Genomic DNA, 23486 nt, shown 5'->3' on the forward strand with positions numbered 1-23486 from the left:
AACTACCAGCACCTTTCTACCCTGCTTCTAAAGTTGGACTCTTTGTTGTTGTTCCACTTTTTTTTTTTTTTAAGATTCCATATATAAGTGATACAATGCAGTATTTGTCTTCTCTGGCTTATTTCACTTAGCATAATGCCTTCCAGGTTCATGGATGTTGTCACAATTGGCAGGACTTTCTTCTTTTTTTTTTTTTTTTAAGATTTTATTTATTTACTCGTGAGAGACAGAGAGAGAGAGGCAGAGACACAGGCAGAGGGAGAAGCAGGCTCCATGCAGGGAGCCTGACGTGGGACTCGATCCAGGGTCTCCAGGATCGCGCCCTGGGCTGCAGGCGGCGCTAAAGCGCTGCGCCACCAGGGCTGCCCACTTTCTTCGTTTTTTAAGCTAATATTCCTGTGTGTGTGTGTGTGTGTGTGTGTGTGTGTGTGTGTGTATCTCACATTTATTTATTTGTCCATCAGTGGATACTTGGGGTGCTTCCACCTTTTGCATATTGTGAATAATACTGCTCTGAACATGGATGTACAAATATGTTTGAACCGTCATTTTCAATTCATTTAGAACTATACCCAGGAATGGAATTGCTGGATCATACGGTAATTCTATTTTTAATTTTTTGAGAAACTCCTATACTGTTTTCCATAGTGGCTGCACCATTTTACATTGCCGCCAAGAATGCATAAGGTTTCCTAATTTCTCCATGCCCTGCTAACATTCATTATTTTCTGTTTTTTGAATTTGTGGTATGGGTGTTTTAAATAATGGTCATTCTAATGAGTGTGAAGTGCAATCTCATTGTGGTTTTGATTTGCATTTCCTCAATGATTAGTGACATTGAGCATCTTTTCATGTATTTATTGTTTATTGCCCAGTTAAATGTTTTCTTTTGATAAATGTTTATTTAAGTCCTTTGCCCAGTTTTTTATAGAGCTGTTTGGTTTTTTTGTCGTTGTTGTTGAGTTGTATAAGTTCTTTATATGTACTGGATATTAATCCTTTACCAAATATACGATTTGAAAATATTTTTCTTATTCTGTGGGTTGCCTTACACCTGTTCATTCAAATAGTAACTGTGTACCTCTATGTGAGAGACATTGTATTAATGACTGAACCAAACAGTACCATCGACGGTCCACCCTCTCTTCCTTCATTTGACTCTGTCATGCTATCAGAACCCTTCCCAATGCATTTTTTTAATTACTAGATCTTTGGAGTCTTCTAAAAGGAATTTAATTGACTATTTCATCTCAGATATCTGAGAAATGAGATCTCAGTCCTAAATAGGCTGTGTGGAACTGGGGAGCCATGAAACTTGAAACCAGAAGAGACGGTCATTGTACACACACATAGACACACACACACACACACGTGCGTGCACAGGGCCCAAAACCTCCAGCAAGAGCTTCCTGACATTTACACCTTTACACTTCCACTTAAATCAGTGCTTGCCTAAGAATATTTGACAGTGGGACCCCTGGGTGGCTCAGCGGTTGAGCGTTGCCTTCAGCCCACATCATGATCCTGGAGTCCCAGGATCGAGTCCTGTATCAGGCTCCCTGCATGGAGCCTGCTTCTCCCTCTGCCTATGTCTCTGTCTCGCTCTTCCTCTCTGTGTCTCTCATGAAAAAATAAATAAAATATTTAAAAAAAAAAGAATATTTGACTGTTTGGTTTATTGTAACTGTTCTCACCAGCTGATAAAGGCTATAAACCTTGACCCTGGGACACTGGATGCTTACTGGAGTCTTAACATTCTTTCCTGACCCATGAACAATGGCACTTGTTTTATCTAACCATATATATTCCATCTCAGCCAGAGTGCTTGTTTTCAATCCTTAGCATGACCACCATAAACTAGAACTTAAAAACTTTCCATTTTTTCTCCTTATGACTCTCCTCAGTAAATTTCTTCAATGAGGAGAATTCCCCCTTGCATGACAAGTTAATAGGCTCAGTCTTGTATACCCACATTGGGCAGTCTTTATTTTGCATGCCATGTAGGCTACAATCCTATTAACTCCAATGGTCTCCTCAAAAGTCAACAAAGAACCCACACACTGGATTCAGTACAGTGACTCAGGGTTTTTTTTAAAGATGTATTTATTTGTTTTGAGAGAGAAAGAGAGAGACAGTTGGGGATGGGGGGCAGAGGGAGAAAGAGAGAAAAACTTTAGCAGACCCCTCACTGAGTGCAGAGCCCGAGTTGGGCCTCAATCCCACAACCCTGAGATCAGGACCTGAGCAGAAACCAAGACACAGACACTTAACCAACTGTGCCACCCACGTGCCCCAGTGACTCCAAGTTCTATGCAGAGGTACGCACGTTTATCCATGGATAGCTGCAATCAATTCCCTTCCTATAATCCTCAGGACATTTAGATAAATGCCTGCCTATTTTCAAACAAATCTCTTCATTTAGCCACCAAACATACAGATATTTGACCTCTACAGAATACTTTCCCTCTTCATATTCACATGCCTTAGAAACCACAAACACAGGCCTTTATGTAAATGTTCAGCTGCATCGTGGATCTGCTTTGCATCAAATGGTTGTTAACACACATGCACACACACACAGTATGCATTTGTCTCCAAAGAACTGCTTTTAACGTCCTGCTGAAGCCAAAGAATCAAAATTTCAAGATAGTGAATTAAATTTGCAGAATCACTGTTCATTAGCAGTAACGTTTCAAACAGGAAATTAGTCCAATTACAATATCCTCTGAGTTATGATCTCTGCTTCCTCATTGCTTTACCTAGTACCAAATCACACAAATAGCCTGCTTAGTGTTGATAGCAGCAGTTCAAAAACAACAGTACTCAAGGTTTTTCTTCCCCATGGAATAGAGTAGAATGGGATAGATAAATTAATCCATCATGTGCAGCCCCTTACAATCAGCTAGAGGAAATTAATCTTAAACCAGGACCCTAAAAAGGGAGCATTTACCACCCATTGTCTAATGGCTCCCCATTTTTCCTTCATAGACCTCCAGAGATGGCAATCACGAGAATGAAGCAAACCCATTGCCAGCTGCTGCTTCCCAGCTGTCCTGGAGCCTGGTGTGGGCAGATCCTGTGCTGGGTGTCTGGTGCTTAGCATGGCTGATTTTATTACCAAAGATGAGTTACAAACATAAGACAATAAATACAGGAAGAGGACTGAGTAGCAGGAAAATGATCTTGAGGTCTCTCCACCAGCACTGTGCCCTGCCCTTTGAAGTAAATGATGCCTTGTGATAAATGTGATGAACTAAATATCCCCTCGAGAATTTCCCATGAAGTTCTGTTCTTTAGGGTTGAAAGTCAAGCCCTGTCCCACCAGCTCCACTTATTGGGTTCATCCTGAAATGTTGTTTATCTTTCCTTCGGTATCTGACCTAGAAGCAAAGAAGGGAGGCCTCTTTAGGGGCAGAAGGAATGTTTTTCCTTCTTTGCATGATGTCCACATCATACTTACTCAAAGGAGGGAAAACAGGCTTAAGGCTTCAATGACCTGACTTATTTTGTGTGAGTGTATATGTGTGCGCGCCCTGAATTAGATCAAACGAGTGTTTTTGTTTTCTTTAGCTTTGTTTTAAAAACTAGGATAGAAACTCTTTTTAGAAGAGAACAAATGGGGATGCCTGGGTGGCTCAGTGGTTGAGCATCTGCCTTCGGCTCAGGCTGTGATCCGGGGATCCAGTCCTGTATCAGGTTCCCCTATGGCCTCCCCATAGGGAGCCTGCTTCTCCCTCTGCCTATGTCTCTGCCTCTCCTTCTGTGTCTTTCATGAATAAATAAAGAAAATCTTTAAAAAAGGGAGAAAGCACAAATGACTATATCATTCTTAACATGATTTTCGCTTTCCCTTTCTCTTATTTCCTCTTGGTACTGTTTTCTAGACATTTTGATGTCTGCTATAGCTGTGAGCCTTTGTTGTCGTAATGATCCTGTTTCTCTTTTCTATCAGGAAAACTTCCTCCTTCGCCCTTTTGCATGAATACCTGGTTACTCAAAACTGAGATCTGGTCCTAAATCAGTCAAGAGGATAAATGTCTGGGTGAGAATTATTGAGGAACAACAGTAGAAGCCACCCACAGGGCTCCTTTGGGGACTAAATCTGGAGTCAAGGTGAAGGGATGTGATTGAAGCTTTGAAAGGGGTATGATCCAGGGAACTGCTGAGAAAGTGAATGGCCTCTTGTCCTTTTCTTTTTTTCCTCTGCTCTATTTGAGTACTCTCTGTGTTCTAGAAGTCCTGTGGATTCAGTCCTCAAACAATTGGCAGAAAAGTCTGTCATGAAGACAAGAATTCTACTCTACCTTTCTTCTCTGTTTCAAATGCTGACCCACCTGCTATATCTTAATCATGGCTCCTCCTCGAACATCAGGAATTTCCATTTGCTGTCTCCTGGTTGTCTAAAATAATGTATTAACTAATTTAGAGATGGTAAGGCCACTTATCATGGGTGGGATATCAGCCTGAAATATCATCGTTTGTATCTATAGTGGCAATTAGATACACTAGCTTATCAACATTCACACCTGATGATTGTAAATCAACATTTACATTTGACGATAAACGTGGGGAGATAGTTGAGGTTGCACAAAATAAAGTTCTTTCGTTTGGAATTCTAACTGGTCCAATGAAATCTTTCTTCTTGGATTAAGTAGGATTATGAGTTAAATGAAACTTTGTGAATATGTGGACTTTAAATTTAAAATAACTTGAAAACTGATTAAACCTAGTTTTTTAAAAAGATTTTTATTTATTTTTTTGAGAAAGAGAGCATGAGCTGAGGGAGAGGCAGAGAGAGAAGGAGAAGCAGGCTCTCTGTGGGGTGCCCGATGCAGGACTCAATCCCAGGACTCAGGGATCATGGCCCAAGCCAAAAGCCGACGCTCAATCATCTGAGCCACCCAGGCGCCCCTAACGTTTTTTTTATTTTTATTTTATTTTTATTTTTTATTTATGATAGTCACAGAGAGAGAGAGAGAGAGAGAGGCAGAGACACAGGCAGAGGGAGAAGCAGGCTCCATGCACCGGGAGCCCGATGTGGGATTCAATCCCAGGTCTCCAGGATTGTGCCCTGGGCCAAAGGCAGGCGCTAAACTGCTGCGCCACCCAGGGATCCTGCCCCTAACGTTTTAATGATAACATCCATCCAAGACTATTGGTAACAAAGCAACTTGAAAAGTGGCCAAATGTCGAAATACATATAAGCGGAGAGAAGAGGGGTGGGTGGCTCAGTTAGTTAAGTATCTGCCTTTGACTTGGGTCATGATCCCAGGGTGCTGGGATTAAGCCCCATGTCAAGCTCTCTGCTCAGTGGGGAGCCTGCTTCTCCTTCCCCTTCTCCATCTCCTTCTACCTGATGCTCTCCTTGCTTGTGCTTTCTCTCTGTCAAATGAATAAATAAAATCTTTTTTTTTTTAAGTTGAGAGAAGAAAGGAAAATGAAAGTAAAGAGGACAAAGAAAAGTATTTGGGAAGTAGGGTAGGAATTAAAGGTTTTAGAGAAAGTGAACCACTCTTGAGCTTCACAAATCTGCCCAGAACACAATGTGCCATGCCTGAATCACACATGCACACGTCTATGAGGAATAACATCTAGATACTATGCCAGGCACCTTCCCTTGGGTGTGTACATTAGTTACAGACTGAATCTTCATGGCATAAAAAAAAATAATCTTTTACCATTTACTAAACAATACGAAAATATAGCCTTACAAGTTCACAAAGATTTTAATAATCGATACTAAAAATAGATACTACATGGTTGAGAGGCAAGAATATCAAATAGTCAGTTCTGCGGAACAATTTAGCAATACACACCAAAGGCTTTCAAAAGTTATATTGTGTGCCTTGAAGACATTGCGTGAAATGAAATAAATCAGTCACAAAGGGACAAATACTGTATAATTCTACTTACATAAGGCACTCAGGCTAGTCAAATTTATAGACACAGAAAATAGAATGGTGGTTGCCATGGGCTAGGGGAGGAGGGAATGAGGAGTTATGATTTGATGAGTACAGAGTTTCAATCTGGAAAGGTGAAAAAGTTCAGAGATGGATGGTAGTAATAGTTGCACAATAACACGAATGTACTTAATGCTACTGAACAGTACACTTAAAAATGGTTAAGATGGGGTGCTCAGTCGATGGCTCAGTCGATTAAGCATCTGCCTTTGCAAAGCTCAGGCTGTGATCCCAGGACCTTGGGATCCCACATGGGGGTCCCTGCTTTGCGGGGAGCCTGCTTTTCCCTCTGTCTCTTGTAAATAAATTAAAGATTTTTAAAAATGGTTAAGATGGTAAGTTTTATGTTATGCATACTTTATTATAATAAATAATAGTTGTGAATATTTAGCAACAGGGAAATGCTCAGGATGGTAGAAATAATATCAACTATTTCCCAGATTTTTTATAAAAATATTTAAAGTTCATATATGGAAAAAGGACTGGAAAGGTATTCCAAAATACAAAATGTTAGTAGACATAACCTTAAGTGAGATTATGAATGATTTTCTTTTTTCATACTTTTCTGTATTTTCCAAATGTTCTAAGTAACCACACAGTATTTTTATAGCTAGAAAATAAAATTTAAAAGCCCAGCCCCTAGACAGATGGTAGCTACACTTGTGGTGAGTACAGCACGTTGAATCACTATGAAACTAACGTTTAACACTGTGTGTCAACTATACAAAAATATATTAAAAATTAAAAAATAAAAGCCCCCCATCTCTACTCTCTTACCCTGCTTTATTGTTACAGTAATGGCACTTATTACTACATGAACCTATATTGTATATTTATTTGTTTCTTTGCTATATAGTCTTGTTTCTCCAGCTAGAACATAAACTCCATGAGGTCACAGAAACTTCTGCATCCTTAATTCTAGTACAGTTTCAGACACTTAATCGGCACTCCATAAATATTTGAATGAAAGAAAATGAATAGATGAATGAAAAAAAAATCAGTCATTCTCTGGTAAGGAAAATGGGCATTTCTTTGCCCTGTGCCTCCATTCCAGGTACCCGGGGTAGCTACTTTCTTTTTTTCATCTGTAATCTGTTCAGGATTGGGAGAAAGGTTTTTCTCCAGGTTAAGGATCATTAGGATGAAAATAAAGCCTGGACATATCCAAAGTAGGACTACTAGCAGAGGAAGTCATCTAAACACCAGGTCACTTGCAGAATAGTTGAAGGATCTGAGAATGAGAAAGAGAAAACTCAGAGGAGAAGAAATGCAGCTATCTCCAAATCCTGGGAGCCAGATGGAACCATATTTTTATTCCATAAATCTCCATTGAGCCTCTCCATGTGCCAAGAACTGAGGTGGCCACCAAAAGTACAAAAGTAGAATTAAATTTCATCTATGTGGCACCATAGGGAATACTGAGGGTCAGTGAGAAATTTGGGAAGACAGATTAAAATGCATCATAGTGAGTCCAAAATAGCACTTCCTAAAGTGCATTTCATGGAGCCCTAGGGATATGTGAGATGTTCATTTACGTTACATGAAAAAAGGACTCTGGAGCCGAATAAGTTAGACAATCTTGAGATAGAATTCTTTAAACTCCTGCACAGCACTTCTCAGGGTTTTTAACATTATCTTGTATACTACACTCTCTTAAAGAGCAATATTACTCCTTTTCCCAAAACTTTGAACCACATGACACTTTTCCTACACCTATAATTTCATGGCATGAGCATTAAGAAGTGTTTTCCTGTCTTCATAATGAGAACATTCACCTTTAGAAAGGGTAGCGTGCAACCACAGATGCAGATGGGCACGGTGGCTTGTCCCTGAGACACACAGCAGCACCATGTAGAACAGATGCCTGAGGCTTCATCCTGAATCACTCACATCAACCCAGTCCTCTCACCTTATCCCCTTCACCTCACAATTCTCCCAGGTACCAGTCTTGGCACTTCTTTGTTCCTCTTTCCATTCTTGCCTTGAACTTGACCTTCAGACCCCATGCCTTATACGTCTGCTTCTGACTTATGCTCTGTGTACAGTAGTACATGGTTCTTCCCCTATGCAGGGTAAGGCTCCCCTGGTTCAACTCTTCCATATTGCTCTCTGTATATAAAGGAGGAAGACTCAGGTTCTCATGTCTTGTAAATGGGGAGAACGTGATACAGAAAGCTCTTCCCTGGTCTTCTTTTCAGCTACTTAGTTCAAAAGGTCTGAGATTCTCTAATGTTTAATGGCCAGGAATACACTTAAATACTTTTGGTACCCAGAAAATCAGCTATTTCTATGACTACATCATCTTATCAGTTTTTATATGGAATACAGATGCTCCACCACCCATTGGGGAATCTTTCACATGATGAGCCACTCATCCTAGGTCATTGAGCTATGTCCTACCTTCCAGCCATAAATAAAAGCCCATGGTGACTTTGAAGGCTTGCAAGAAATTCCCACAGGGAGAAACTATTCTGACTGTAAACTGTGGTCCTCAAAGCCACTCACATTTTTGTTCTCTTACCTTGTAACTTGGGTTCTCATTCCAAAATCCAGTGACCTCATTGATTGCAGTACTTCAATACAGCCCATGTACTGGAATAAGGAAAAAAAAAAAAGAATAATTAGGAAGAAAATAGCACAATGATGTTTCTCATCTTTAGAGTGATTTCCTGAGAAACACCTTAAGCCAGCTTCTGATATCAATTTACACTGACATGCTCAGCCTACCATTGATATTTCTAACCATTAATGGACATGTGCCTTCAGCCTCAGCTCTTTATAAAACACCAACTAAATCCAAACTATGATACAGGAATGCAGGTAACAAAGATGATGTAAGTTCATTGGTTAAGCGCCTGGGCTCTGGTGTTGGACCGTGTGAATGTGAATCCTGGCTCTGCCACTTATTTGTTATGGAACTTCAGCAAATTCCTCAACTTCTCTGCACTTCAGTTTTGGCCCTGGTAACTTGGGGGATACAATTAGAATTGTTTTGAGAGTTAAATATTTTCACATGGGTGAAGCTCTTAGCGCCAGGTACATGCATGTGCTCAATTGTTATGTGAGGCAAATAATACAGGAACCGTGAAGCCTCTAAAGAGGTAAAACAAGCATACAACTGCATAAATACAGAATTCAGCAATATGACATTACTTTTTCACAAGATCATTTACTAAGAGAGTTCAAAATAAAGGAGAAAAGAGTCATGTCTTACAGCAGGAATTAGTAAATTTACCTTAAACACAGAGTATTTGAATAGGAATTGTGCCTTATAAGCTAAAAGACAGTTTATATTTAAGGCGACAGCAGTGAGAACCACGGGGACAAGAGCGATGTGGTCAGTCTATGCGTGAGAAGCTATATGTTGGCAGCAGTATGGAAGTAGGTTGTCAGGGGGAAGGTGAGGAGTCCCTGTGGAGGGGGAAGTAACGAGAGCCACCAAGGAGAGATGGTGGCAATAGGAAGGAGGGGACAAATTCAAGTGACATCACGGAAACAGATACTACATGATTCGGCAGTTGATTTGATCTAGAGAATCGGAGACAAGGATGAGTCAAGGATGACTCAGATGTTTCCAGCCAGGGTAGCAGAGGGAACAGTGATTCCATTAACAGAAACAGGAAAACCAGGAGAGGGAAAGATGATGGGTTGGTTTGGGACCCATTGACTGAAAGACATTGGTGGGGTATCCAGGAAATGATAAGCCTGCAGTTGAAAATTGGATTCTGGAATGGTGGAGAAGAATTAAGCCTAGGGATGCAGACTTAGTAGTCTTCTGTGTAGCTTTGCCAAGTGAGGCCGTGGGAGTAAATCCTCTTAGCAGAGCCTTAGCTGACAAGGGAGAGTGTTTCTCGGAGAATGAGCTCGGAAATGTTATGAGAGCCAAGCAGACTGATTGAAAGTGATCTGTCAGTTCCTTGGAAATTATATGCCTTCCTGTGTAGCCTTCCTTGGAAGTCTTCCAGCCTCCCTCTGCTTGGAAATGGCAAAAGCGCCGTGGAAAGATGGTAGGATCCAGGGGATGCCTCCTCAGATATTTCTTATAGTATTTCTGAGCAAATTCTGTAGATTTAGCATCCTATCAGCAAGTCAGCCTACCAAATGCTGCCTAGAGCCTAGTGGGAGGGCACACTGGCCAGGACACTCACCTGGCGATTCTCAGCCAGATGCCTATGTCAACTCCTCTTGGGTCTCTAGTATTGACACACAAAAAACTTTTTGAACATTTTATACCATCCCAATCACAACTTAACTCCCCAAAGCTTGAACACTGGGAAAGTGGGTGATGTCTAGAGAGTTCTAGACTTACTAGGAATGGAAGTCTGGATTTGGGGGATATGGTGGAAACTATCAGAACTCTCAGAAACTATCAGAACTATCAGGACAGGAGGTCCCTAGGGTCCAAGCTCCATAGTGAGGTACATTAAAAAGATTATTTTCAATGGGGAAAATTAACAAGGCAGGAAACAACAAATGTTGGAGAGGATGCGGAGAAAAGGGAACCCTCTCACACTGTTGGTGGGAATGTGAACTGGTGCAGCCACTCTGGAAAACTGTGTGGAGGTTCCTTAAAGAGTTAAAAATAGACCTGCCCTACGACCCAGCAATTGCACTGCTAGGGATTTACCCCAAAGATACAGATGCAATGAAACGCCGGGACACCTGCGCCCTGATGTTTCTAGCAGCAATGTCCACAATAGCCAAACTGTGGAAGGAGCCTCGGTGTCCATCGAAAGATGAGTGGATAAAAAAGATGTGGTCTATGTATACAATGGAATATTCCTCAGCCATTAGAAACGACAAATACCCACCATTTGCTTCAACGTGGATGGAACTGGAGGGTATTATGCTGAGTGAAGTAAGTTAATCGGAGAAGGACAAACATTGTATGTTCTCATTCATTTGGGGAATATAAATAATAGTGAAAGGGAATATAAGGGAAGGGAGAAGAAATGTGTGGGAAATATCAGAAAGGGAGACAGAACATAAAGACTCCTAACTCTGGGAAACGAACTAGGGGTGGTGGAAAGGGAGGAGGGAGGGGGGTGGGTGTGAGTGGGTGACGGGCACTGAGGGGGACACTTGACGGGATGAGCACTGGGTGTTATTCTGTATGTTGGTAAATTGAACACCAATAAAAAATTAATTTATTAAAAAAAAAGATTATTTTCATACCCTCACTGGCTGCTCCAGCTCCTCCTGCCTTTCAGTATCTTCTCCCGTTTCAGAATGTGGCTCCTGCTCCCCTGTTTCCTGCACCCCTCACCCTGGAAAGAATGAACTCCCCACACAGTGGGATACAGGTCGTGGCTACATGTTCAATTCCCACAGGAGGTTTGGTCAGTACAGAGGTGAGTGTCATCTTTCCCTTCAGCTATAAATCATCAAGTTAAGATGAGGTTTTAGTAACCAGCCCATCAAGACATATTTTTTGAAAATATAAACAAACACCTATGTTTTTCCACCTACACTTTCCACCAGAGTGATTTTTCAAAAATACACATCAGATCATGTCCCCCCATTGCTTAAAAACCCCGGCATTTATTATCAAGACAGATGTGTTACTATAAGCCCCCAGACCCTATGTTTCCTGGCCTCTACTTCCCCCCACAACTTCATCTGTGTCATTCTCCCCCATACATGTCACTGCCGCATTGGCCTTCTTTCTGTTCCTCAAGTATATTCAACTCTTTCCAAACACAGGGCCTTTGCACTTGCTGTTTTCCCTTTCCTCCTCTCCCCTGCTCTTCCCTCATCTCTTTCCAGGACTGACTCCTTCTCATCCTTTAGGTTTTAATTTAAATATCACTGCTCCAGAAGCCCTTTTCTGTCACCCTTCATTACAGGCCTCACCTGTCACCTTCATGCCACTGATTATCGGGTTTGCTTGTTAGCTTGCTTGTTTACTCTTGTCTTTATTCCCTTGACTATAAACACTTATCAGCACTGTATTCCCAGCACCTGGGACAGTGCCTAGGACATATTGATACTCAATAAATACTAGTTGGAAGAATGAAAAAAGCTTCTATTGTTCAACTCCAGCGGTGTCTTTATTTTTTTTTAATTTTTTTTACGTTTTTATTTATTTATGATAGTCACAGAGAGAGAGAGAGAGAGAGGCAGAGACACAGGCAGAGGGAGAAGCAGGCTCCATGCACCGGGAGCCCGACATGGGATTCGATCCAGGGTCTCCAGGATCGCGCCCCGGGCCAAAGGCAGGCGCCAAACCGCTGCGCCACCCAGGGATCCCCAGCGGTGTCTTTAAAATGAGCAGAGGGAGAGAAGAGATGGAGGGAAGTGAAGGTTTGACTGGTCTCTCATCCTGGGGGATAAATGAGGCATACAGGAGAAAAGAGGACTCAGAAGGAGACTCAGGAACTATAAACTAGGCTGATACCTTTGGGAGACTTCTGGATTTCTCTGCCATTTCCTCTGATTTTCGTTTGTCCCCATCTTAGAGATTGGCAACAAATGACCTACATGGAAGAGGTTTTGTAGTTAAGTGGGAGGCGGGGGAGAGTGTGCCCTCCTCCTCGGGTGGTCCAGCGGCAGTGGGTGGAGGAGAGCCCAGGATGATAAAGGAGAGCCCAGGATGATAAAGTTGATGGTGGGGAATTTAACAGGAAGGGAGAGCAGGCTGTGTATCTGATAGGAATGGGAAAGAAGGCAAACAGAGTCAGTTGGATACAGTTGGATAGAGACGCTCCAAGGCCAATGAGGCTCAACATCCATGTGAGGGAGAGTGTCACAGTGAGGGTGATTCTCAGTCCAGTGACATGAATCACCAATGGTGGGATGTGGCTTATTAGTGAGGAAAGGGGTTTTTAGTGGGGAGACAGAGAGAGAGACTCTCCCAAGGCTTTGTTCTTAATCACACTTCATGGCAAAAACCACCTCCTCTGTTTCCTTCTAAGACAGATCCAGGCATTGTTTCCAATCCCCTTTCCTTCACTGAAACCTCCACTTTGCTCCATATACTTGACTGTCGGCAATGACACAGGTGACACCTTCTGTCAGCCTCACTGTGATAAACTGAAGTTTCTGAAGAAATGTGAGTCATGCCTGAGGTGATATGACAATGAGTACATTTCCCCTTCCACAGCGGGCCTGTGTTGAGAAAGCCACTCTGAGCAAAATGATAGGAGGGAATCAGTGCCTGATATTTCACAAGTATCCTAAAGCCCAGAATGGACTTGGTCTTCCCATTAACTCACATAGTCCATTTCACTCAGAAACCATTGCTATGAGGAAGCAGGAAGAGGGCAGTGCATAAAAACAATCTGTCCACTTGTTTGTTTAGGTACCTGATGACAACATAAGCAGATAGTGGTTGAATGTCAGGTCCTGAGAAAGGAGACATTTGGTTTATTGATTTAGGTACAAACTGGGAATGATAATACCTCCCACTCATTTATTAAATGCGAATCTGAATAAAATATGGTCTCTGTTCTTAAGAAACCCAGCCTCAGGGACACCTGGGTGGCTTAGTCATTAAGCATCCAACCCTTGATCTCAGCTCAGGTCTCTATCTCCTGGTCATGAGTTCAAGCCCCATGTTGGGATCCACGCTGGGCATGGGGCCTACATTTTAAAAAAAGAAGAAGAAAAAAGAAAAAGGAAAGGAAAGGAAAGAAACCCAGCCTCATAAGGATAAGAGAATCATGAAAGAGGGATCCCTGGGTGGCGCAGCGGTTTGGCGCCTGCCTTTGGCCCAGGGCGCGATCCTGGAGACCCGGGATCGATTCCCACGTCGGGCTCCTGGTGCATGGAGCCTGCTTCTCTCTGCCTGTGTCTCTGCCTCTCTTTCTCTCTCTGTGACTATCATAAATAAATAAAAATTAAAAAAATATTAAAAAAAAAAAGAGAGAATCATGAAAGAGATTATTTATCTTTTCTTTCTATGAGTTTAGTCATTATTGTTAATTCCATTTAGTAGGTGGAAGCATGTGGAAGCATTAAGGTCTATTAAAGGGAAACGCCTGGCTCAGTGAGACTGAATCAGGGTTTATCCCAGAGCCTGTAGCCCATTTCTGGGACTCTCTATGGAAGCCTTGTATAACAGGAAAAGAAGAAACAGAAAGGGTCACTGAACTGGATCCCACTGACCCTTCCTTTGGTCTACTGAAGTGGGTAGCAGCGAGATGAGCCCAGGGGCCACAGTTGTGAGAGCAGAATGAATCAAGCTTCTTCTGAGAACTACAGGGGGTGGCACATGAAACAGAAGACACTCCCTAATTCCTGACCCTGAGAGGACACGGAAGACCTTTATTAGAGGCATACAAGGGTGGTGAGAAAGTAGTGGAGCTTAGCAGTGCTCAGACAAACTTCCTATTCAGCACCTGACAGACAGCTTACCTAACTCCTAGCTCAAGCTCTCTCTTCACGCCCCAAGGCAGCAATAATATTTTTGTACTGTCTGAGCTTCAACCACTTGCTCCCAGGGAGAGGTGAACAGCCTATTCATAGCTGTGTGTGTCTTGGGCTTTGAAGAAATTACTAGGGTTTTCAGAGAGGAGGAATGATAGCTAGTTTATCAGAATTGTTCATATCGACTCTTTTATAGAATGATGACTTTGACCATATTACCTAAGGAAAAGGATATATATTCTTATATCCTCAGAAAGAATGTCTGAAGGACACATAAGAAACTGGTAAAAGGGACACTTGGGTGTCTCAGTGGTTGAGCGTCTGCCTTTGGCTCAGGTCGTGATCCCAGGGTCCTGGGATCGAGTCCCATATCAGGCTTCCCTTAGGGAGCTGGATTCTCCCTCTGCCTCTCCCTGTGTGTCTCTCATGAATAAATAAATAAAATATTTTTAAAAATAAAGAAATTGATACCAAAGGTAACACTGGTTACTACTGGGAATGGGAGAGAGGCAGGCTTTACTTTTTACTTTATACTTTTATACTGTTTATTTTTTCTTAATAAATAGGTAGTATTGTTATAGAGTTTAAAAATTAAATAAAGCCTACCTTAACCTCTAGGAAGCACAGTTCATTCATTATTAAGCAGGATTAAATCTCTTTTTTTTCTGTGGCATACAGTATTTCTTTCTTAGACTGTCCCTGCCCCTGTGCTAGGAGTATAGGAGACCATCATTCATAAGAAGGCTTCAGGCATAGGCCCTGCATGTGATAAGACAGGGAAGAATGACACTTTGAAACTATCAGAACACTGAAGAACAGTGTATGATTAAGTGTGATATGACAAGGGTCTGACCCTCATGCAATAAATGTTTGACAATAGTAGAGGCCATCAATTGTGGCCCAAAGACACTGCAGGATTTTTCTGCTCCCTTTAGATAACTTCTAGTCTTTCTCACTAAGAAAGGGGAGTTGGAGGGAGGACATTCTCTTCATAATCTTGAGGCATTGTCTCCACTTCCTTTCTTTCTATTCATGCCTCAGCTCACTGTAGTAGTTCTAGCCTCAGAACTCTCCTGAAACTGCCTGAGCAAACCAGTTACCTTGTCGTCTCTAGTGAACTGTTTCTGTTTTCCAGTTCACCTGCCTAGAACATTGCCCTTGCTAACCTCTACTCACCTCATTCTCTTTCCTCTGACCCTTTCTCCCTGCTTGGCTCTCATGAGAGCATTTTCTCTGATTCCTCATCGTCATCCTCTGACTGTTCCTTCTTAGTCTACCTTGCTAGTTCCTTGTTTTTACCTGTCTTTTCTTTAAACAATGGTCCCTTCTCTCACACTATACCAGTGGTTCTCAACTCCAACTGCATCTTAGAATCACCAGGGAAGCTTAGAAAATTCTGATGTCCAAGTTCTACCTCAGTCCCATAATCAATCTCTACCACGTATGCCTTCAGTTATTACCTGGGTTCTGGTGGCACAGAGATTTTCAACCCAAGTTCTTTCACATGATACAGACCAGTATAATCACATGAATATTCATTCCAATTGCATCTCAAATTCAGTAAACCCAAACTATTCCTCTACTTGCATTTCTGATCTCAAGCTACATGATCACCATCCACCTAGTTACATGAGCCAGAAAACTCAATTCTTTCCCTTCTTTCAAATCCCTCATCCAACCAGGGGCCAAGCCCTGCCAATTCAAGCTCCATCTCAACTCTTGGACCTGCTCTGTCTTCTTTCCTCAACTCCACACCCTGCCCCGATTTTTACCATCCTCATTTGGGCACTCTGCCTCTCAACTGCATTGTGTGCATGTTCAATGTACCTAAAATGAACCATATTAATTTGGCTGGTATTAAGCAAGAAATCAATCTTTTTGTTCAGCCCTGTAGCCCCAAACCCTACTCCCCAAACTAGATCTTGATCTCAACAGCCCCAGGGAAAGGGGACCTTCGTATAAATACAGACAAAAACGTAAGACAGGGATTTTGACCTTTGACAGTCCAGGTACACAGATGTAGGAGATTTTAGGGATCACCCAGTATATTCTTTTCTCTACCTGAATTTCACCTTAGTGCTGACTTTTGAATATAACCCCCACTACCACAGAATCTCTGGTGTCCCACCCTCTGAATCTGCCTTTCCCAATGCAGCTAACGATTAGTGAAACTCAGGTGTGGCATGATATCACTCCATCCTATCCCACTCCATTCACACTTAATCTTTACAGGGCCCCCATCCTCAGATTAGCTTCTCAAATGTATAGAACTTCAAAGTCACCCGAGGAACTTAAAGAGCAGATTTTAAAAAGCAAATTCCTGGGCTTTGAGAGATTCTGCTTCAGTAGGTCTGAGTAACTGCATTTTAATAAGCATTCAGGTGATTTTGCTACAGGTGGTCCGAGAACCACACATTAGAGAAAACACCAGACCCTAGGAAAAGCTCCAAATTTCTTAGCTAGATGGACAAATTCCCAACTATCTCCTGCAAAGGTCACTTCTTTCATGAATCCTCTCCTCTTCTCCCCCTTCCTTACCCACAGTCTTGACCACACCCCCTTTCCTAAGCCTTCCTCTGCACACTCTGTGGACTACTAGCAGACCTTTTATAAAACTCTAGTTTCCTATATAGCACTTTTTATCAATGTGTATATCTCTCTTTTAAGCAAAAATTGTGTCTATTTCTTCTTTGTATCCTCAGTGTAGAGTGTAGCTCACCAATGTTCCTGAGATGAATAAGATGTGACTTGAATATCTTTTGAGAAAGGATAAGATGTGTATACAAAAATAATCACATTAAATATTTAGATAACATTAATCCCTTATCCAAACTAAATCTCATCTAACTTAGATCTCCCAAAAGCACAATCATAAAGGTCAAAAATTCAGTGCTTAATAATTATGATATTAATGACTGAATTAATTCAGATATAAGAAAGTAGCCAGATGATGAAGACAAACTCAGAAAAAGGGGCCTAAAAGAAGAGAACCGAAACTACTCACTCAACTACTTTGTTGCTATTTGGGAAAGCAGATCTGATTTTTCAAGAGAAGCCAGAAATCAGACTTTATCTGTAAGTTTTCCTAATTTCAAAAGCCTATAGGTCACAATGAACAATCAAAAAGTGAAATTAAGAAAACAATTCCATTGTAACAAAATCAAAAAGAAGAAGATATTTATTAAAAAAATTAAATAAATGCAAAGTTTATACCTTTAAAAGTATAAAATATTGTTGAAAGAAATTCAAGAAGATCATAATAAATGGAAAGACATCGACCTTCATACATCAAATGATTTTATGTTGTCAAAATTAATCTACAGAATCAACTAAATTCCTGTCAAAATCCCAGATGGCTTCTTTTGCAGAAATTGATAAACTGATCCTACAACTCATACGGAAATTCAAGAAGCCCAGAGTTGCCAACACAATCTTGAAAAAGAACAAATTTAGAAGACTCACATGTCCCAATTGCAAAACGTACTACCCTGAAACACAATCAAAACAGGTGTGGTTTGCATAAAGATAGACACATATATCAAAGGAATGGAATTAGAATCCAGAAATAAGCTCTCATGTTTACTGTCAACTGATTTTCGACAAGGATGCCAAAATAATTCAAAAGGGGAAAGGATAGTCTTTTAACAAATGGTGCTAGAGCAACTGAATATCTACATTAAAAAAGAATCAAACTGGACCCCATATCTTACACTATAATGCAGAAATAAACTGGATGGATCCAAAATGATCCAAGACCTATGTATGAGAGTTAAAATGATAAAAGAAAATATGCAAAAATCAGGACCTTGGATATAACAGCAAAATCACAAGCAAATAAAAAATAGATAAATTGGATTTCGGGGATCCCTGGGTGGCGCAGCGGTTTGGCGCCTGCCATTGGCCCAGGGCGCGATCCTGGAGACCCAGGATCGAATCCCACATCGGGCTCCCAGTGCATGGAGCCTGCTTCTCCCTCTGCCTGTGTCTCTGCCTCTCTCTCTCTCTCTCTGTGACTATCATAAAAAAAAAAAAAAAAATTTTTTTAAAAAGATAAATTGGATTTCATAAAAATTAAATATTTTTGTGCTTCAAGGGACAGTACCAAGAAAATGAAAAGACCACCCACAAAATGGGAGAAAATATTTGCAAAGAATATATCTAATAATGGACTTGGATCCAGAATACATTAAAAAAAAAAACCTCTTATAACTCCATAATAAAAAGACAAATAACCTACTTTTAAAAAAAGATTTTACTTATTTATTCATGAGAGACACAGAGAGAGAGAGAGAGAGAGAGAGACAGAGACACAGAGGGAGAAGTAGGCTCCATGCAAGGAGCCCGATGTGGTACTTGATCCCGGGTCTCCAGGATCACGCCTGGGCTGAAGGCAGCGCTAAACCGCTGAGCAACCTGGGCTGTCCACATAACCTACTTTTAAAGTGGGCAAATGATCTAAATAAATATTTATCCAAAGAAAATATTTAAATGGCCACTAAGCACACAAAAGGATGCTCAATACCATTACTCATCAGGGAAATGCAGAACAAAATGACAATGAGAAACCACTTCATGCCTTCTGAGATGGCCTTCATTTAACAGACAAATGGACCAAAAATAACAAGTGTTGGCAGAGATGTGGAGAAACTGGAACTCTCATACAGTGTGGGGATATAAAATGGGGCAGTCACTAGGAAAAACAGCTTGGCAATTCCCCTAAAAAGTTAAACTTAGAATTACCATATGACCTAGCAAGTCCACCCCTAGATAAATACCCATGAAAATGGAAAACATGTGTCCACACCAAATCTTGCACCCAAATGTACATAGCAGTTTTATTCATAACAGCAAAAAAAGTAGAAACCACCAAGCACAAGCATCCATCAGCTGATAAATAGATCAATAAAAAGGACACGACGCATTGGAAAACCTTTCAGCAAGAAAAACGAATGAAGTACTGATACACACTACAACATAAAGGAATCTTGAAAACGTTACTCTAAGTGAAAGAAGGCAATCACAAAAGACCACATGTTGCAGGATTTCATGTATATGAAATGTCCAGAGTAGCCAAACTGATAGAGGTAGAAAGGAAGGCTGGAAAGTTTGGAAGAATGGGATGTGACTGCTAACAGGTCCAGGGTTTCCTTTGGGATTGATAAAGATGTTCTAAAATTGGAGGTATTTGCACAACCATGTGAATATACTAAAAACCCCTGAATTGCACACGTGAAACAGGTGAATTGTATGGTATGCAGATTACATCTCAATAAAGCTGTTACCAAGCAACAATAACAGGCCAAACAAACATTATCTGCAAGGCATCGTGTGACCCTGATCTAAACTATGCAGGAAATATGGTCGAATGGATGGATAATGAATATATAAATGAGGCATCAGAAATCATTAAAGTTGTTTGACATCCTCTTCAGCACTCTTGAGGCAGAGTTCATTGCTCTCCCCTCGGGCTCCCAAAGCATGTTGGTCATACTCCAAGGTTGCACTCACCCAGTGGTGCTGCAATTTATCTTCTTAAATGTCTATGCCTGCAGCTGGACCGTGGGCTTCTCAAGGGCAGGGAGTGAGTCTTAGTCATCATTATCGCCAGCACCTCTTACAGTGCAATAAATGATTTATTTGAATGAAGTAGCCAAGAAATGATATTCAGGAAGTCTCAAAATAACCTGCCTCCTAACTGGACCATCTGTAATGTGTTCTTTCTTAAAGGGATATGTTGCTGGTTAAAATAATCCTGAAGTGAAGCCGGTCAAAGCCCTCCTCGTACCAGAGTTGAGTCTGTATGTGTGTCATATGAGAAGGGAATGGAAGGTTCTTCCCTGTTTAGTACAGCAACGATCTAATGAAAACCGGAGCAGGTACATGATGGGACTGCAGGGCCCCTCCCCTGGAACAAGGAACAACATTGGGGAGCAGATTTTGGGGGAGTTCAGTGAGACAACAAGAAGACAGGCCTCAGTGGAAGAGGCACAAGTGGTCTTGGCAAAGACTGACTTTTCCTAGAGTGATCCTGCAGGACTTTTGAAACTTGCATCCAAGAACACAGAGCAGCTGACACCTTCCCTTTCTCTACCATTCTCTGTTCTCTTATATTTGTTTTTCTCCAGAGCACTTATTGCTGACAGTATTGTGTATTTGTTTGCTTGTTGCTTGTCTCCCCCTCCGACTAGAACGTAGCAGCAAAGAGTGGAGACCACTCCGTCTTCAACACCTAGAATACCACCTGACATGCAGTAGCCCTCAAAATAACACACTTTGATTGATTATACTTCAAATACACACACACATACACACACACACACACACACACACATTTTGGCTGACTGAATTGAATATATTTTGAAAAATCCAAATATCTACCCTACTGAAAGCTCCTTCTCCTGCTCCAGGTTCAAAAACCTGAATATCTGGAATCGTTCATTCATTCACACTCAGGGTCTTGGCCACCAAGATACTTCAACCCCGAGTCCTCAATGTTGACAAAGATGAAATCTTCTAAAAGTAAGTTGTGTGTTCTGCTACTTCTTCCAAAAGCACGAGCTGCCTCGGCAGGGTTCCTGCCCAAGCCAAGCAGGGCTGTGAAGGGGGCAAAGCTCAGCAACCCTTGGCCACCCTCATTTCCTATGCTCTTTCCCAACTAAGTACACTCCTTTGCCCACAGCAGATGGAGGAAGCATCTGTTGTTTTAAAGTCCCTCTAAGGCAAGCAGAGCTGATAACGTCTTAAATGTAATCTCCTGGGGAATTTTAGAATTAAATAAGGGGAGTTTTAAATTGATTCAGAAGAAAAGTTTCTTTTTGACAGCAGTGGGCAATCCAGTATCCTGCAAATAGAATGTCCTGAGTGCCAGAAACCCAGATAAACAATAAAGATCTTGATCTGGTTGGCACTCTGATGACACTCTAATAGACTTGGGTATGAGCTATCTACAATTGGCCAAAGAAATCTTCTAATTTGTCTAAAGAAAAAAAAGTACTGGCCATCTGTGGGCAAGGAAAGCATGACAACCATCTGTATCACATGAGGCAGCTATGCCGTGTCACATACCAACAATCCTACTCCCATTGAGAACCCCTTACACACGGGGATTTTTTTGAACTGAGAGAGGTTTCATCTCTGCCTACAGACCTGAGCACAGACACAGTCACTCAGTTGGAGGTCATCCCTGTGGCAAAAAGCACAGTGAGAACTTTTGCAGGGCTATGACCTCTCCCAGGAATAACCAGACACCCACGCGTGGGGAGACTCGCGCAGCTCTTTCTGCAGCTGGGCATGGCCAGAAGAGCCATCCTATGCGACCACGTGCTTGGACACAGAGATTTACACTGTCTATTTTCACAAGTGTTACCTCATTTGATCCTTGCGATACCCCTGGGTGGGAGTCTGACACTCCTTTTATAGGTAGGAAAACTGATTCTCAGAGGTTTGTTGTTCTGCTCAAGGGCCACAGAGCTGGTTAATGGAGAAGAACCCACGTCTCTTTATGCTTCAAGCTGTGATATTTCATGTTACCTCCCTGGCCTGGAGAAGTTTACCATCTAGGAAAGACTCCAAGCCCAGCATCTTTCAAAAGTACCAGATACTACATAGTGACATTGGACACTGACTTACCAGATCAGTACCTCCTATGGATGAGGCATCTGCTGACAGCAATTCCCCCATGGTACCTGGGTCAGGTAGGAGTTTTACCCATGATGTTTACCCTCCTGAAGTGCCCCATGCTCCATGATGGCTATAGTCTGGGGCAATATTTAAAATGAAAATGAACTCAGGGAACTGAAAACTTCTGGCCTGAAGATACTACACTGCATCTCTCCTCCACCCATCCACCCAAACCCATTATAAGTAGCAAAGAGCTGATACTGCTCTATCCTCAATACCTAGAATACTGCCTGGCAGACAGGAGCCCTCAAAATATACTTCGGTTGACTGAATTGAATATATATATTTTTTATTTTGTGATTCTATTTATATGAAGCATCTTTTTTAAATTTTTATTTTTATTTTTTAGATTTTATTTATTTACTCATGAGAGACACACACACAGAGAGAGAGAGAGAGAGGCAGAGACACAGGCAGGGGGAGAAGCAGGCTCCATGCAGGGAGCCTGACGTGGGACTCGATCCCAGGTCTCCAGGATCACTCCCTGGACCGAAGGCAGCGCTAAACCACTGAGCCACCCGGGCTGCCAAAATCTTTTTTTTTTTTTTTTTAATTCAATTTGCCATCATATAATATAACACCCAGTGATTGAATTGAATATATTTTAAAAATCCAAACATCTACCCTGCTGAAAGCTCCTTCTGCTCTAGGTTCAAAAGCCTGAAATTTAGATTTATTCATTCAATATTTGGGGGGGGGGGCATCAAGAGAAAGAAGAGTGGTAAGGCCAACCATCTCTGTAGGTGGCAGGTGTTTATATCATCTATAATCTCACAGTGGCTTGAAGCACGATTGCTGCATCTACCACCTCAGACACTATTGTGCTTCATTCGACACCATGTCAATCACCCTCTGTGTTCTTGAAAAACAGGAATTGCATTATACAACGGTGGATTTTCCTTGACCAAAATATTCTCCATGTGCTCTTTGCAGAAACTGCTTAACGGCCCTGTATCTAATATTCCATTTTAATGTTTATTGAGATTCAAAACCCGCACCCGATAGCTCCAAGCCAAGTCCCTTGTGGGGCAGAGAAAATGTTAGCACTGTGTCCCAGCCTCCTGAGAAACTTTTAAGAGATTTTTTTTTTATCACCATGTAGGCCTAATCCTAGGAGACTGGGAATCCTGTTTTCTATTGTTCTTGGAGAAAGTCTCTAAAGTGGCGGGACTAGTTCCTCATAATGAAAATGAGAACTGGAATACTGGCCCTACTCAGATTAGCTGCTTTTGTAATACTAATTGAGTATGCTCTCCTGATGGACTCAGCGAAATCCCAGGTTGTGTCAAAGCATTAATACATTCAGAAAAGAAGTCTTAACAGTACTGCTTACAGGAAGAACAATTGAATAATTGATCCCAACAGCCATTTAACTAGAGACCTATGGTTTAAAAAGCAAGCTTTCTCTTAATCCCTGGAAGACTTTCACTCCTCTGGACACTTTATCCTTCCCCTTTGTCTTCATTTATCTACTTCCCC

The 23486-nt window shown here is 41.6% G+C and overlaps 2 protein-coding genes across 5 annotated transcripts in view; one reads left to right on the forward strand and one right to left on the reverse strand.

The window, feature by feature from the left end:
* Positions 1-3260, forward strand: part of LOC144303181 (uncharacterized) — a 151241-nt gene extending 147981 nt beyond the window's left edge. The window contains exon 4 of one of the 3 annotated variants that reach the window (XR_013370235.1): positions 2989-3252. Coding sequence is in view for 2 of the 3 variants with exons in the window: in XM_077881033.1 (XP_077737159.1) it covers positions 2989-3100 (112 nt within the window). In the remaining variant the exon portion in view is untranslated. Of the gene's footprint in view, positions 1-2988 lie in introns of all 3 variants that reach the window. The other 2 variants (XM_077881033.1, XM_077881036.1) reach the window with 2 other exon arrangements.
* The window catches only part of SHC4 (SHC adaptor protein 4), a 132368-nt gene that overhangs the window by 83535 nt on the left and 25347 nt on the right, over positions 1-23486 (reverse strand). For both annotated transcript variants that reach the window (XM_077881029.1, XM_077881030.1), the window contains exon 2: positions 8482-8552. In XM_077881029.1, the coding sequence (XP_077737155.1) occupies positions 8482-8552 (71 nt within the window). The remainder of the gene's footprint in view (positions 1-8481; positions 8553-23486) is intronic.

Source organism: Canis aureus, chromosome 32, assembly GCF_053574225.1.
Source record: "Canis aureus isolate CA01 chromosome 32, VMU_Caureus_v.1.0, whole genome shotgun sequence".
NCBI lineage: Eukaryota > Metazoa > Chordata > Mammalia > Carnivora > Canidae > Canis > Canis aureus.